The sequence below is a fragment of the Columba livia genome, chromosome 12, assembly GCF_036013475.1.
Source record: "Columba livia isolate bColLiv1 breed racing homer chromosome 12, bColLiv1.pat.W.v2, whole genome shotgun sequence".
Lineage (NCBI taxonomy): Eukaryota > Metazoa > Chordata > Aves > Columbiformes > Columbidae > Columba > Columba livia.
Genome location: NC_088613.1, coordinates 9,290,956 through 9,307,527, shown reverse-complemented (window position 1 = coordinate 9,307,527; position 16,572 = coordinate 9,290,956). Strand labels below are relative to the sequence as shown.

General features: G+C 46.0%; 3 protein-coding genes across 4 annotated transcripts; 2 read left to right on the top strand and 1 right to left on the bottom strand.

Annotated features, from left to right (window-relative positions):
- Positions 1 to 399: 399 nt before the first annotated feature.
- LOC102089728 (A-kinase anchor protein 17B) lies at positions 400 to 11,399 on the bottom strand. Of its 2 annotated transcripts, none has more exons than XM_065077788.1 (5): positions 11,223 to 11,399; positions 7,339 to 7,463; positions 5,468 to 5,704; positions 2,652 to 4,158; positions 400 to 2,228 (listed from the first exon to the last, which is right to left on the bottom strand). In XM_065077788.1, exons 3-5 carry the CDS (start codon positions 5,555 to 5,557, stop codon positions 2,092 to 2,094), a joined length of 1,734 nt encoding a protein of 577 aa, XP_064933860.1. In that variant the 5' UTR covers positions 5,558 to 5,704; positions 7,339 to 7,463; positions 11,223 to 11,399; the 3' UTR covers positions 400 to 2,091. The 2 variants fall into 2 exon arrangements, with proteins under 2 accessions (XP_064933860.1, XP_021140627.2); XM_021284952.2 differs by lacking the exon at positions 11,223 to 11,399 and adding an exon at positions 10,034 to 11,154.
- Positions 11,400 to 12,258: 859 nt separating this feature from the next.
- LOC102089428 (dynein light chain 1, cytoplasmic) lies at positions 12,259 to 12,531 on the top strand. Its single transcript, XM_005500435.3, is given in 2 exon segments — positions 12,259 to 12,386; positions 12,388 to 12,531. Coding segments are annotated over 2 exon segments (228 nt in total). The 5' UTR covers positions 12,259 to 12,288; the 3' UTR covers positions 12,518 to 12,531.
- An 18-nt stretch (positions 12,532 to 12,549) lies between these two features.
- LOC102089613 (dynein light chain 1, cytoplasmic) lies at positions 12,550 to 16,467 on the top strand. Its single transcript, XM_065077798.1, has one exon. It carries the CDS (start codon positions 14,967 to 14,969, stop codon positions 15,426 to 15,428), a length of 462 nt encoding a protein of 153 aa, XP_064933870.1. The 5' UTR covers positions 12,550 to 14,966; the 3' UTR covers positions 15,429 to 16,467.
- The last annotated feature ends 105 nt before the right edge of the window (positions 16,468 to 16,572 follow it).

Genomic DNA, 16,572 nt, shown 5'->3' with positions numbered 1-16,572 from the left:
TCTGTAACTTTCATAGTTGAGATGTGACATTTATTCCTACAACTACTGAAATTTAACCTACAAAGCTATGTATTTTAAAAGCTCTAAAGCAAACTGTTAAATGTATCTTTAAATCTTAGCCTTTAGGACAACAGAATTACACTCTACAGGCCAGCATATGAAAGGGTGGGGCTCAAATTCAGTGTGTCGATAGGAAAAGTAAAGAATTAATATTAAAACACCTGAAAACAGGTTCTGAATGTGTAAACAAGTAGGAAAGCCCTAAGTTCTGTTTCAGTATGAAGATTACAGTGGTGTCTCACACCTTAAAGACACATTTTATTTACTAACAATGAGGGCTTGGAGATGGAGGATTTGCTTTATCAATTTCAATCGATAAAGGTGAACTCAAGAAGCAACTACAGAACCGCTGTATTTATTTGTTATTGAATATTGTGACATGTTGATAAAACACTGGAAATTTACACTAGAGGAAATCTTCAGCTCCTGCTCCCCTGGATTAACAAAAAGAAATGCTATCTCACCTGTAATCAAAAGGCCTGTCTCATGGGAAAAGGGGACTTATACACACAGAACTGCCTATAGATTGACAGAGGAGGAAGTTTTGTCACCTTTAATCCACAAATATTGCATAGAGAAAACACACCCTTGGTATGTCATACCAGCACAAAAGAAATATTTCACATGGCCAACAAATACAGCAGTTGATCTTCATTATAACTGTATAAAATACTAAAATGGAGAGTTCAGAGGGGTATAAATGTTCTCCAAAATAGACGGAAAATATTCATGCCAAGAAAATAAGATCTTTTTAGATAAAAGTAACAGGTTAATAGCATTCTGAGTAGCAACCATTTGTCATCCCTGACCCTGAAAAGGCACTCAATATCTGAGCGTGTGAACAGAGAAGAAGGATAAAAATTGGCTTAGAAGCCTGTAGGAATCATCAGTATTGAACACTCGGGGAAACCCATGAACAATTACAATTTTTAGTTACTATTTATTAGAGCAGAAGTTATAAACATGGGTAATATTCTATGTAATGAAGGCAACATCATCACGTTAACTTAGTATATTGACACATAATAAATAAAGCATATTAAAATGAAAACTGAAGTAAACAGTGTATTGAACTTAGAACTGGTCCTCTGTATCTTGCTAACAGACTTTGTCCAAAAGCAATTGTGGCTGTCTTCTGAATATAGCCAGCTGAACAAATATGGATACAACCCAAGCTCCTAGACTGCGTTTTCACACTTTTGCCTAAATGCAGCACAAATCTGGCAGCATTTGACAATTCTTCTGGAACTTATTTGTAAGCAAACTCACACTAAACAGCAATCTCGTTGCATGTGCCTTCAAAAGGGCACATTTTGAAATCTTGTGAACAAATGTCCAACCTGCATATCTCTGGGGACTGTCATTAAGCTGACAAGCATGACCCTTTCACTATCTAACGTTCAGAGTTTTGCTTAGACAATCATTCAGATTCCTGGAAGCACTACATCTACGCGTTCAGTGAAATCCGCCCTCCTAAAGACCAGCAAGTTTTCACAAACACCTCTAGAACTGTAAACAGAAAACAAGCATTTTTTTCACTGTGGGTTTTACAGAGGATGGGAATTTCTTTTTCCCATTTGGGCATCTATTACTTCCCACAATTGAGTGTAAAAGTCCCCCACACCTTCCAGTCCCATCATTTTAACCACCTGATTGAGGATGCACTTGATATGTTTGCTCTAGGATTTACATAGCTATGTTTTTCTTTTCTAATAACTTGTTATTACTAAATACCGTAACTTGGATATTTACATTATTCCCTACATTTAATCAGAATATAACACACTGACATCTCAATCTGTAACCTTTCAAATTCTTGGCAACTGGTCCACACAGGTCTGTCTGGCGCTGGGGAAGTTTTGGTCCTCTGTTATCCAAAAGGCAAACACAGATTCTGGTTTTGTGGCTCACTACATCAGTTTGATAATCTAACCAAAGGAATTAGCTAAGCAAAAAAACACCTTTAATAGTCAAAGGACTTTCTTCTCCCACTTGTATAGAAAAACTGTAGAGGTATTATACAGTGACTGTTCAGCATCCTCTTCTGGGCTCTGCTCCACAGAACGTATCTGAGCAGGGGTTTGTCTGAATTACCTCAAGAGGAAACAGAGGGCGTCCTCTGCCATCAGCATCCATCTCTCTTCTCAGCATCAACTTCCTCTCACCTCCTGTAGATAAGTACATGAAAAAAGTTACTTGAAGTGAGTTTTCTGAGGCGCAAGGAGGGAAAGGGTATGGGGAGGTAGCTGTAAGGTACCTGCCAACGAACTGAAAACACAGTAAATTGTGAAAGGGCTGTGAGTGACTATAGCCAGAAACGCAGCAATTAACAGACTAACCACCTAGCTGCTAATGCCCAGATACCTTGCTCTCCAATTAAGCAAACACAGCTCTTCAACTGCAGCTGCACATTGTGCGTTTCCAAGCTGAACTGAACAAACTTTGACTGCAGAGAAGTCACACTCTTTTTTTACACCATGTTTATACTTGTAAAAACTCTTCTTAAAAATGCTTACCACTCATTATTCAAAGAACTGTGGCAACTAACCTCACCTGCCAGAGACCTTAGTTCTGGTGTCCCTCTTTCTCACCTGTCCTCTGGAGGGTCTCCTGAAGCGGGGAGCCGTCATGAGGGGTAACATCTGGTGCTGCCATGGTGGTGTGAAGTGACTTGAACTTCACTTTGTTGTGGAGTATTTTCTTACATTTTCTTTGTATCTTTCTGAGAGACTCCAGCTGCATGCAACTGTCCACCTCTGAAAAGCCACATTCGTCAGATGAAAGATCAGAAGAAAGCTTTTTTCGCTTTTTCTTCATTTTGTGAGCATTTCTCTCTGCTTCCCCGGGTTGTCTCTCACTTTTCTGTCCTTCATGCCTTAATCTACTACTAGACCTCTTATGCAACTTTTTAAGCTTATGTTCACATTGCCTTGCCAAGCCCTCATGAAGAGAATTAGAACAGAGGCTACATTTGCTGCTTTCCTCCTCTTGACCTTCCAGAGTTACATTTTTAAGGTAAACCATTAATTTTCTTTCTCCTGCTCTTGCAGGCAAACAGCCTTTATTACTATTGCTGTAAACTTCTTCACACCTTCTTTCTGTCCTCTTCATTGAGCCTCTAGGTGGCTCTCTGAAGTACTCAGAATCACCAGTCTCTTCCAACAAACCCTTTAATCTGAAAGCAGGTCTACATGTCTTGTATGGTACAGTGTCCCCATTGATACCATCTTCTTGTTTGAACTCCTTATCACGGGTAACAGCAGCGCAATCCAAAGAATGATTCAGTCTAGTGCGTGGCAAGTTATCAACAGTGAGTGAGTCATTCCTCTGCACTCCAAACACTTTTGCAAACGTACCCACGTAGGTCTTGTTTCCTAACACCATGTCTATTGACTCAGGTTCTCCAACAGTGACCAGTTTATCATTATCATTGCTACTGCAATTTCTCTTGAGGTTCTGCACAGGACTCACTTCTCTGAAGTGCTGACCATGTTTGTTACTCAAGTCGATGTCAAAATCGTTATCACCATCAGACACCACTCTCTTCCACCAGCACTTGTTCACAGTGGTTTTTGGCTCGAAGCAAACACGTGCATAGCGTGGCGTCTGATAGTAGTTTAGTAAATAATGGATGAATTCATCAGTCTCATAAACCTTTTGCTTTTGGCAACTGTCTCCATCGGACACTGCCTGCGTGTAAACTACATTCAACCTTGGGTAGTCCCTTTCCTCACGAGATTCGATGACCCTGCAGTCCTGAGTAACTGTAATGAGTAAAGATCCACAGGAGCTGCATGCACCTCTGCCAGGCAGTCTGGCCGCACCTGGGGCTGCAGAGGGGACATTCAAAATCGTCCTGACTATATGACGAGCAGATGCACAGAAGTTACCCGCATCTCCTTCCTCGCTAAATAAGCTGCTACCTTCTTGGGTTAACAGACACTTAAGCTCTTCTTTATGTTGCAGCTCTTTGCGTGTATGGTAATGGGAGTTAATTGGTTCCTGATGTATGTCTTTCAACGTTGCTTCAGAAAAGGAATTGTCCTCCCTTATGCCCAAGGAAAGATCCACTTTTTGACTTGCCAACTGCACAAAATCCTTCAAATACAAAATAATTAAAAAAAAAAATCAGAAAATTGAGTATGTACATTTATTGAACAGTACAGAGAGTGCTAAACTGCAAACTCACATATAAGCAGTCCTACAGTCAGAAGAACTATAGAGGTGAGGGATAAGTTTGGCTAACGTCACAGCTCACTACATACAGGCTCACTATTCATCTATCGTCATACAGGCTCACTATTCCAAAGTCAGAACTACAGATCTTTCATCATCGCAGAAAGCTGCATTCAAAATTAGATGAGAAAGTGGTCCTTTCAACCAACTCACCTCTCTCACTGCAACTGCATAAGAAAATATTTATTCTTTCTCTGATCACAACATCACTAGTATTGCATGCGAGTAGAAAATCACAATACTTTTGTAGAGCAAATATTTGATTTAGAACAAATTGCTTTGTTATACGTTGTGTTAAATGGGCCCAAAGACAACCAGTCTAAAGCTTTCCAAGTGGTGAAACCAAGAAAACAGAAGCTTATCTAACACATCACCTTCATTACTAAGAAGGCAAACGGCAGTTGTTACAGGGCTCTACGTTACAGGGCTCTACGTTACAGGGCAGCCTCTGACTTCAACTCTTAGTAAATTACAGCCCTTTAGAAATCGTTAAACTTAAGGACTGGGGAAAACACACACTTGTTAAAAGCTGCAAGTAGATTTTTCCTTAGCGAATAGTGAAGACAACACCATGTCAGCACCCCTGAGACATGAAAACCCCTGATTTCATTAAAAAAACCTATTTTTTCTGAGCCTAACGCACTAAAATAAACCTTCAAACGTTAATCTGTGTGCAAATCCTCACAACATGTTAATCGCTCCTCTGCTGACTTTCCCAAGACATCAGCTGAATCAAATGGCAACACAACGGACAGCTTAGTGCTGGCCACAAACGAGGCTCTTAGAAATGCAACTGGCATATTCTGTGTCCATTGAATTCTGCCACTTGCCGACCTGAGACCAAAACAAGCAGAGACGGCATCATTTGCGTCCTTGCCCTGAAACTCCTGATTTGCAACACTGGACCAAGTCCAGCCTATTTTAACGCAGTAACCACAAGGCCTTGAACAAGTACCAAAGGCAAAGTTTCTGGGTGGAAATGTGCCGCCTTTGCTCTCAGGGCAAGGCTGAGAGCAGAGTGTCGCACGACTTGGACCTCAGGCCTTCTCAGTGTTTGGTCCGTCCCAAGGCGTTCTTCCGAATAGCATCAAGACATCAAATGTCTAGCGAATTATCCAAGTTGTTAACAAATACCCTTCAAAATTTAAAATATGTTTTAAAATAGTCTTACTTTCACACGGTTTAACAGCACTGTAAGCAGTCTGACAGACTCCACTCTTCTCTGAGCTAGCAGGGATTTCCTTTCTTCCCATTCAGGCATATTCTCTGGCCACTGCTGTTCTTCAGCTGGTACCTTCTGCTGCTTTGGGGGATGTTTCTCATCTCCATCTATCTGCCTCTCTTCTCTCCTCTCGAGCTTAGTTTTCTTTTTTTCTCTCTTGAACTTCTTTGATCACCACGTCTTTTTCTAGGTAATTATCAATATGGGACAATTTAGATGACACTTGTTTTACATTTTGAGTCCTGGGGAATTGGATGCAAGTCTTTGAGGTGCTAATAAAGAGCAACCAGTTGCCAAGAATCCGCATGTGGCTAACAATAAATATTTTTTGTTAGAATACGTTAAAAAAACCCACAGCACATAGATGACATGCATCTAACTGATGCACACGTCTAGAGAGTTCTTTGTTCCTTCAAATGGTTTGCATTCTAGGATTTTCTTTATAATCACTGCCAAGACAACTGATTAACATTATCATTTGTCTCCAAGGACACAACTAGAGACTGATCATGTGGATCCAGTTCTTAAGTTAACAAATCTCCCCTATAGATTAGCACAAGGGTCCCATTTAAGATGTATTACAAAACTATTTCCACTGTTCTCAAAACTATTTGAAGCTTTGTGCTGGGTTTGGCTGGGATAGAGTTAACTTTTTTCACCATAGCTAGTATGAGGCTGTGTTTTCGATTTGTGCTGGAAGCAGTGTTGATAACAGGGGGATGTTTTAGTCACTGTGGAGCAGAGCTCACACAGAGTCAAGGGCTTTTCTGCTCCTCACACCCACCAGTGAGTGGGCTGGGGGGCACAAGGGGTTGGGAGGGGACACAGCAGGGACATCTGAGCCCAAGTGACCATGTCACTATCACGTGTGACGCAGCCCAGCTGTCCTGGGGCTGGCTGAGCACCCGCCTGCCACTAGAAGTGGGGAATTAATCCCTTGTTTTGCTTTGTTTGTGTGTGCAGCATTTGCTTTACCTGTTTTTATCTCAATCCACAAGTTTTCTCACTTTTACCATCACAACAAAGTGTGTTAGAAATATTTTTAAGAAAGTATTTGAACAATAAGGTATTAACAATGGAAGCATAGCAATGTTTTCAGAGACTTCACATTAGAGTTGCTGTGCTCCGGGTGCGAACTGTTGGGGTTTTTTAAAACTTGTAGGTGTGTAACATGATTAATTACTAGTGACAGTTTAGAATGCTAACCAAACATATTATTTGCAGAATTAAAACTTCAATATACTACTATTAATCATATGTAAAATTTAAGAACACTGCCCTAAATATAACAACAAGGAAAAAATTACATTTAAAAAGAGGGAAAGGCAGAATAGTGTTCATCTCTAGCTTTGGACCTTCCAGTCATCTGGAGGCACCTAGAAATGTACATCACATTAATTTTACTTCAGAGCATCAAGACATTGATTTGTGATGTTGCAGCACAGAGCAATACAAAACGCCCACATGCAGAATCTTAAGCAATCAAGAGCAATTTGAGAGCAACAGCTCTCTGATTTCACTCCAGGCCCACAGAGTCACAGAACAACCCAATCTGAAAGGGACCTCAAGATGTCTCTAGTGCAATGTTTCTCATAACCCAGAGCCCTCCATCTGACAGCTTACACACAGAATCATCATGATGCTTTTCTTGTCAACAATAACATTAATTTAAAACTATATAGCATTGCTTCAAGTTTTCCAACTCCTGTCTCCTCAAAGCTTGGATTTTTACAGTAGCTGCTCTGCCTGTATTTTACTTGGTGTGAGAGAGAGTAATACATTTCAAGAAAATGGGACATTCTCTAAAGATACACTCTCACCTTTCAACCCTCTCTCTTTTTTTCCCCCTTTTTCAAACGTGCTCCTGTTCTTGAAGCTTTAGTCTTTCCAGGCTTCTCTTTCTTACGGCTCCTTCACTAAAATGTCTGGTTGTACCAAAAGTCACCTGTCACAGAAGAAGCAGAAATCAGACTTATCAGTCCAGTTTGCCATGTACTTACACAAACACAGACAACCTGCTGAGCAACAGAGAGACCCCGGGTGACCACCAAACGCTGCTGCACTTGTGAGAACGTTTCTGTCTACCCTGGCACACCAGAACATCTGGGGTTCACACTGGGTTGTCAGTCAAACTTCAACACCCTACTCCAAAACGTCTCCTCCTGCTGTGACATCAGGTGCCGACAATCTGACCTCGCACCGTGGGCCAAACCCACGCCTGGCACGCGCTTCTGGGGACAAAAGGTTCAGTACGCTCAGCAGAGCGTTCCTGGCTGCAGGATTCGTGCAGTTCTGCCAAAAACAGAGTTCACTGAATCTCAGAGCAACGTATTTTGGATCAAACGCCTGCTGGCTTAAAAATCGATTAATTCTGTTGATGTGTGCTGCATTCAATCAGCTTCAAATGCCCAGATGTGAGCACATGAAAACACTCAAGCAAATTGTATCAAGGTCTATCTACACTGAAGGAAAAAAGTAATATGAATTGTTATTTCCAGCATAGAGGTAAATTTTAAGGTCAGTTTAGAAATGACTTGCTGGGAAAAAATACCAATACAGGGTACACACTAATAAATACTGATGAAGGCAAGCTATTACACTGCTGAAATTAAGCTTATAGATTGCAAGTTTTCTTCTATAATGCCAGACTAAGCATAGCATTTAAATTGATTCATCCCTCAGAATACCGAAGCAAAAAGGTACCGAGAATAGAAAGAGCACCCTTTACTAGGCAAGTACCACCTAACAGAGCAGCTGCTGCACCTACTTCATCCTTTACAACAAGAAACCAAGTATTTTTCAAAGAGCCCTGCCAGCTCCTGAGATCATCTCCCAATTTCAGCGCCAACCACGCTGAAGATATTTACAACTTTTACCTCACCCAACAATTTTTCACAAAATCAAAACAGTAAAATGACTTTTTTTTAATTAAAGGACTTAAGTTTGAATACATGAACTTCATATATCATTATCTCTGTACCCAAAAAACAACCAATAGTTTTTTTCCCCTCACATGCTTAAGTCAAAAGAGTTTATGAAGGGGCTTCCGCTGGTTAGCAAGGACTTCTCGGGCATAATTTCAAGGAAAAAAGAATCTGGCAAACCACCAACGGTGCCAGTTTCTTTCACAAAATCTCAGCAGCTAGTAACAAGTAAAGGTGAGTATATTTTAATTCTGTCCCTATGCCTGTGCTAACTGAACCTGGCTGAAGAACCTCTTCCAGGAAGGCATCCGACTCCTGTCTGAAAACACAACAACATGAAAACCTGCCACTTCCCACGGGAAGTTTGTTCCTTTCCTTAATCATTTGCCATTTGAAATGGAAGCCACTTTCAGATATTGATTCTTCATGCACCTTCTTCTATTAGATGCAGATCCTTTCATCATCTAGGTGGTTTTGTGGGGTTTTTTGTTTGGTTGTGGTTTTTTTGTTGTTTGTTATTTTTGTTTTGGTTTGGTTGGGGTTTTGTTTGGTTTTGGTTTGACTTGTTTTTTTGTTTTTTCCTCTAACAGACTATAATCCAGGTGCCTCTCAGTCATGTTTCTTATATAAAACACATAGCTTGAGCTCTCTTCTCTCTCACAGTGTCTCATTGTGAGGCACCTTCTCCAGCCCCTTGAGTCATTTTTGTCGCAAGGTTCTAACACTCTCCAAAGTGAAACATACAAATACCAAACCTGCACACAGTATTAATTTGGTCAGTGCCATACATAGTGAATTGACTCATTTAAGTCCACTTTCTTTTACCACTTAAAGATATTCTTCACAACACTGCAATGGAAACCCAAGCTGTTGTTAATGTACAATAAGCCTTTCATAGCCTTACAGAAAAGCACAAGAAGAAATCAGTAACTCTGAAACTGCTTTCCAGAATATCTGCACGATTCTTTTTACAGACTACGTTATCTTAGAACACTCTAAAATGTGTCATCCAAGTTCACACTTTAAAACAAAATCAGACTTTTGTGAAACATTAACAGCCTGTCAATATCTAACCTGAAACACCCATATAGTCCATATGAGCAAAACACAAGTCGTAAGAATAATTTGATCCAGATGTGCCCCTCACCTTCCCCCACAGTGGAATCATAAAATCACTTCAGGTGGAAAAGACCCTCAGGATCACCAAGTCCAACCATAACCTAACTCTGGCACTAAACCATGTCCCTAAGAACCTCACCTAAATGCCTTTTAAACCCCTCCAGGGATGGTGACTCCACCGCTGCCCTGGGCAGCCTGTTCCAATGCCTCACAGCCCTTTCTGTGAAGAATTTTTTCCTAATATCCAATCTGAACCTCTCCTGGCACAACTTGAGGCCATCTTCTCTTGTCCTATCACTTGCTACTTGGGAGAAGAGACCAGCCCCCTTCATGCTACAGCCTCCTGTCAGGTAGCTGTAGACAGTGATCAGGTCTCCCCTCAGCCTCCTGTTCTCCAGGCCAAACAGCCCAAGCTCCCTCAACCGCTCCTCATCAGACTCATAAGAGTAGCACCAGCTCAAACAGCTCTTACCATCCCCAGTTTCCCAGCTGGTCACTCATGCCAGGCCCTGGGCCATCACAAGTTTCTGAGACCATAGCATCAACCAGGGCAGCAAAGAGCTCTAGCTTGGAGAGAAAGAAAAAAAGCGACGCCTTTTGGCAGGTTACTCTTCAGACAGCACAGCCCTCGCGCAGTTCCACCAGCAGAGCTGCAGGAGGGCTGGAAGCAGAGGGGATCGCCAGGTCTGCAGGGGTGGGTGTGCACGAGCAGCTACGAGCAAACGGCAACGGGGCAAGAGTTTGTACTGAATCACAGCAGCAGAACGTCTGTCACCCAAGGAAAAGCATTTACCAGAAAGAGTCTCTTGGAGAAGTTTAAACAAGAGGTTTAAACAGCTTTTCAACAGACAGACCTGGTTTACTCAGCTCTGTCTGCGCAAAATTAAGTGAAACGCAGAGACGATCAGAAGCGGTGCTGCTCGCTCAAATACTGCAAACAAAAGGGGCATTTTCAAGCTAACACCACGCATTGCCACTTCGTGTTGCGTGCTTTGAGCTGGGGATGAAGAAAACCGCAAGCCAACGGCATCTCCATGGATGCAACTGCGGCAAGGCCGCGGTCCCGCTGCTCCGCAGGAAGGTGCCCGAGCTCCGGCGGGATCCGCAGGCACCGCCCGCCGCAAGGAGGCCCGGCCAGGGCCCGAGGGGCAGCTTCGGCGGGAAGCGGAGTCCGGGGGCAGCGGCAGGGCCTGACCGGCTCTCCTGCCCCGGCTGCGAGCCCCGGGGACGGAGCGGGGCAGCCGCCCCCTGCCACTCTACCCGGGCTGCCGGAGCGCCCCTGCGGCCGCATGCCAGCCGGGCCAAGAGCACCCCGGGCCCGGCGACCCGCGGCGCCCTACGCGCGGGCCAGGGGAGGGGGCGAGGGGCTGATACTTCTCCGCCCGAGCCCACGGTCGCCGGCCGAGCCAAGCCCGACATCAGCCGGCACGTCCCGGCAGGGCCGCGGGCTCCGAACAGTCCCACCGAAGCTGCCGGCAACCGCTCCATCCCCCGGTTCCCCAGGCCAGGCCCGGCCGACATGGAGGGGAGCGGCCACCCGCGGGCCGCTCCCCCGCAGCCGCGACCGCTTCCCCTGGGGGAGCGGGGCACCGAGCCCAGCCGCCCGCCCTAGAAGCGCCCTCCGCTGGCAGCTCCCCAGTCCCGCAGGCCGGCTGCCTTACCGCTCCGGCCGCCGCTGCAGCCGCCCACGCTTCTGGGCCGCCGTCCCAGCGCCACTCCGGGGCGGAGCGCGACCACGCCGAGCAGCGGCGAAGGCGGGACCCGCCTCTGGGGCGCGCCCGAGCGCCGCCCGTTCCTCCCGCCCCCGAGAGCTGGGCTGGCGGCTGCGCCGAGCCCTCGGCCCCAGGGCTGGGGGGCTGCACCCACCGGGGCCGTTTTGTGGCAGGGTAACCCGGGACTGTGCGGTGTTTGGGGTTTCACGCGTGTTTTTGAGGAACAATCGGCAAAGCGGGGCAGGGCGGAGCCCCAGGAGATGCCGGTGGCTGGTCACCGTGTGCGTGCATTGTCTTAAAAAAACGCCAAGACAGAGTTACTTCCTCACCAATTGCCTCTTCTACGTGGTGCAAAGGCTTAGTTATGGGGGTGTGATGCAATTAAATGTTTTTTTTTTTTTGTCCTGTAGCGAAAGTAGCTCATCCAGCACTGCTTCATCTGAGTGGTACATGTGGGAGGATTAATATCAGCTCTCGCCTGTTTTCACACTGGCTTCTGTGTGTTTAACTAACAGAGACGTGGTGCCTGTCTCTCTTAGCACCGTGTAGCAGCTCCCAAGGGTGTCAGCCTCGCCAGCACGCTGTTAAAGGTGCCGTCTGCATTGTCCGTGCTTGTTCTCCCTTTAAGGTCGCCAATGGACTTCAATTTAGGGCAGTCATTCACGCAAATACCCCCTCAGTTTTCAGTGGTTTTTTGCTTCCTGCAATCTTCCAAACACAAGTGGAAGACATGTTTTATGTCCTTTCTCCACCTTCTAAAAACAGACACGTTATTTCTTCCCTTGTGGTTGTACAGCTGTAAACACCATCGTCAATGATCTTAGGAAGCACACAAGGCTATGACCGCAGGCAGAGGTGTGAACCGAGCACTTCTTTTCTCAGGTGGCCCAATTGCTATGTAACCAATTACAGCCTAAGAACAGTTGTTACACGTATATTTACTGAAGGGCCTGGTCCCGTGGTGGCTGCCAAAACAGCCCTGAGTGATTGAGAGGCAGTGATCAGGAATGCAGGCATGTCAGAAGAGATGCAGCAAGACGCTGTGGAGTGTGCTACACAGGCCTTGGAGAAGTACAGCATTGAGAAGGACATTGCTGCTCACACAAAGAAGCAACAAGAAGTACAATCCCACCTGGCACTGCACTGTGAGAAGGAACTTTGGCAGCTACGTGACTCGTGAGACCAAGCATTTCATCTCCTTCTACCTCGGCCAAGTCACTATTCTTCTTTTCAAGGCTGGTTAGAACCACGGACTGTTACTGAAACTTGCATCCAGTTACCAGACCATGTGCCGACTCCTCTGACCAGTTACCACAGCCCTGCTGAGGACACAGGCCTTGACGTCCCAGCCTGTTCACCCACACTGTTGGCAGCGCTTCTGCCTGGCGCTCCCCTGCCTGACCCCTCAGCCGTGGGGGTGGTCGCTGTTGCTCAGGCCATGCCTGGGCCTCCTCAGTGACTCCAGGAGAGCTGCTGGCTCCAGGCCGGTCTCTCCGCTGTCCAGGCATTTCCCTGTCTCAGCAAAACCCTCTGTGCCAGACCTGCTGTGCCGCTGCAGATCGGGCCGGCTCTGGGGAAGCTCCCCTCAGCGACTGACAGTAATGTCAGAAACGGGCAACATCAAGCTTGCCAGCCACTCTGGGAATAAGATTCTTCCCAAAGGCAGGTGCACCAGTGCCAATGTGGGTGTAATTAATTTTCAATCAGGAGTGCAGGCATGTCAGAAGAGATGCAGCAAGACCTGTGGAGTGTGCTACTCAGGCCTTGGAGAAGTACAACATTGAGAAGGACATTGCTGCTCACATAAAGAAGCAATCTGACAAGACATACAATTGCTGTTGCTCTCACAATCCCTGATCTTTTCTCCCAGACCTGAGGTGGATTCATGAACAGTCTAGAGGTTCTGAAAGCCTTGAAAACTTTTGTGAATGAGCCCAGTTATACTGGGTGGAGTGACCTCAGCTGTAGCCTGGGGATTCTCTCAACTCTCTTGTCCCACACAGACTTCCGTGAGGAAATGCACGGGTTAGTGAAAGATGGCTTTTCACCAAGAGGGGAGACACTACGGTGGGACCCAAACCTGGAGAGGGTCATCTAGATGTACTTCTGAGAGGCTGGGCCTTGGGCAAACTGGGAAAATCTGGGCTCAAGGCAACATTAGAAGAAGCCTGACACCCACTGAAGGACCATGTGGAAGGAAAACATCTGCTGTCAGCTGATCTGAGGAGTCCTGAAAATATTTTGAAACATGGAGACAGAACTACTGTAGATACTAAGCTGTAGCTTCACAAGCCAGAGGACATGCAGGAGGAGGAGAAGGACTGAATCAAACCATTTCGTGTGGCCATCTCCCAACCAGAACCGATTCCAAAAGTTCTCACCTTTGTCAGTGGCTTTTTTATCTTTTTAAGTTTTTTTTCATGTCTGGTTTTATTTTGTCTGGTCCCTTTCCACAGGAGAAAAAATAACAACAGACAAACTCACACCAACCACCATCTTCTGCATGGATTAGATTGTGCTGTGGAAAGCTGAGGTCATCTGCTGATTCATTTTATCAGCCAGAGCAAGTACATAAAAACTCAACCAAAAAAATGAGCAATGAAAATGGGAACACTGGATGGAAAAAATGCATGCTCAGGAAGACTCTTAAGCTGAGGCTTGCCTTGTGCAGATGAGATAGAAAGGCAAACCTGTGCTCCAGATTCCCTTACCACCCATCCTGAGGCCTTGAAGTCTCTTTTGATCAGCCTTGGACTACATGTTGTGACTTCATCACCACCCACGTGAAGACCAGTAACAGGCACTAGTCTGAGGGCTGTACCAGCTGGGAAGTTTCCTAGTGATGTCCTTAGCCCGGGCCCCAGGCAGGCAGCAGACTTCTCTAAGAGGAGGGTCTGTCTGGCAAATTGGACCCTCTTTTCCCTCAGAAGGGGGTTCTGCTTCCTTGTGAGTTTCCTAGAAGGAGTAGTTGGCCTGGCTGCAGCTCAGACTGTGACAGTTGCACATCCCTCTCTTCCCCAACACATCCCCCCTCTCCTGCAATGGGGCAGTTAATAGCTCCTTTTGTTTAACCCTCTGTGGGTTAGCTAGGAGAGGGGAAGAGGCGCCAAGGAGTCAGGAAGTTTCGGGGTGCCTATAGCCAGAGTAGGGGTGCAGAGAAGCTGAGAAGCTTCTGGAATGCCCACAGCCAGATCTGACAAAAATGGGGTTTCCGCCAAGGATTCCCTTTGTGTGTGTCCTCTCGGAGTCATGGGCCAAAATGCAGATGAGAGACCCTCCCCTTAGACTGGAACGCCGTCTAAGGTAACCACCTGGGACTGGGACTGCCTCACCTCTGCGTGTGGGTGAGTGATAACTTAATAATTCCTCGCTGGACTAGTGAGTGTATTTTCCTTAATAATTCCTTGCCACTCGGGCGAGTGTTTTCCTCACTAGACAAGTGAGGGTATTTTTCTGGGGTCAGGGATGGCTCTGGCATTGTTTTTCGTGAGCCACGTGTATGCATACTGTGGATCTCCATTATTCTTATTTGCTGTACCCCAATAATTTCCTCAACTGATATGTGAACCTGTATTTTTTGTTACTGGAGTGCTAATTGTATAAATCCCGCTTCTAATTGGTTGTTTTCCCGGACAGAAGAAAAGTCTGTTTTGGACCTGGTTGTCTGCCTAAAACTAATTTTGGGGTCCCTCCATGACACAGACCTTCACCTCCTTTAGAGTCTGCACCAAACTGCTGCTGGTTTGGCTGAGGGAGGTCAAGTGCATCCATCACATTGTGCATCTGATGTGGCGGTGGAGCACGCCGTGTGTTCGTCTTCATCTGTGCCCTGCTTGCTCCGTTCCACACGGGCCTGGTCCCGTGGTGGCTGCCAAAATGGCAACGATGAGTGATCAAGAGGCAGTGATCAGGAATGCAGGCATGTCAGAAGAGATGCAGCAAGACGCTGTGGAGTGTGCTACACAGGCCTTGGAGAAGTACAGCATTGAGAAGGACATTGCTGCTCACACAAAGAAGCAATTCGACAAGAAGTTCAATCCCACCTGGCACTGCACTGTGAGAAGGAACTTTGGCAGCTACGTGACTCGTGAGACCAAGCATTTCATCTCCTTCTACCTCGGCCAAGTCACTATTCTTCTTTTCAAGGCTGGTTAGAACCACGGACTGTTACTGAAACTTGCATCCAGTTACCAGACCATGTGCCGACTCCTCTGACCAGTTACCACAGCCCTCCTGAGGACACGGGCCTTGATGTCCATGGCCTGTTCACCCGCGCTGTTGGCAGCGCTTCTGCCTGGCGCTCCCCTGCCTGACCCCTCAGCCGTGGCGGTGGTCGCCGTTGCTCTTGTCCCCAGCTTTATATACTGAGCATGATGGTATGTGGTGCGAGATATCCCTTTGGGCAGCTGTCACTACTTTTTGGAAAACTTGTCCTGTAGAAAGCAGATCTACTGAACAACCAATGTGACATGTCACAGAAACCTCCAGAAAATTCAAGGAACAAAGTGTTCACACAAGTAAGTGTTTAAAAATGTTTTTTAAGAAAGTACCTTATTGTAGAAGCATAGCAATGTTTCCGGAGACTTAGCATTAGAGTTGCTATGCCCCCCATGCCAAGTGTTGAGTTTTTTTAAGACATGTAGTTCTGTAACATGATTCATTACTAGTGACAGTTTAGGATGTCACACAAACACATTAATTACATAATTAAAACGTCAATATGCTGCTGTTATTTATATATGAAATTTAAGAACACTATCCTAAAGATAGCAAGGGAAAAAAACGGCACATCAACAAAGCCTAACTAATTGACCTTGTCAATCTTATCAATGATGTTCACTCAGTTCCTCACTTTCAGCGTCAACACACAGGGTTCCAGCAGCAGAACTCGGCAGTTCAGAAGCAGCCTTCTTGGCCAGTTGTGCTGAAGTAACCAGTACTTAATGGATGCCTTTAATCACCGTGGAAATATGTTTAAAGGCAAAGGAAAGCGTCCTGAATGCACCTAGGTCCCGGTTGTGAATTTCTGTTTTGGTTTGTTGTTGTTTCATGCTACATAAGTGCAAATAATGTAACACTACGTGAATGTGAATGGAAGCCGCAAGCACTGGTGTTCCCGCCGCTCTGGCTGCAGTGGCACAGCCCGCGCAGGGCCCGGGCCGGGGCTCTCGGCAGCGCGGGGAACACGCCGGGAGGCGGCGCAGAGCCCGGGCCCGCGTTCTCCCTTCCGCCTGGAGACACGGCGGGGGCAGCGTCCGGCACAGCCCCTGCGGGCGGAGCCCCGCGGCCCAGAGGGCGG

What these genes read in the sequence shown, in the direction of transcription:
- LOC102089728 (XM_065077788.1), bottom strand. Translation starts at nt 5,557, where the DNA reads ATGCCTGAATGGGAAGAAAGGAAATCCCTGCTAGCTCAGAGAAGAGTG. An exon ending in TGCTGTTAAACCGTGTGAAA is followed by an intron (nt 4,159 to 5,467) that starts GTAAGACTATTT and finishes TTGTATTTGAAG; the next exon opens with GATTTTGTGCAGTTGGCAAG. An exon ending in GGAGACCCTCCAGAGGACAG is followed by an intron (nt 2,229 to 2,651) that starts GTGAGAAAGAGG and finishes ACTTATCTACAG; the next exon opens with GAGGTGAGAGGAAGTTGATG.
- LOC102089613 (XM_065077798.1), top strand. Translation starts at nt 14,967, where the DNA reads ATGACACAGACCTTCACCTCCTTTAGAGTCTGCACCAAACTGCTGCTG.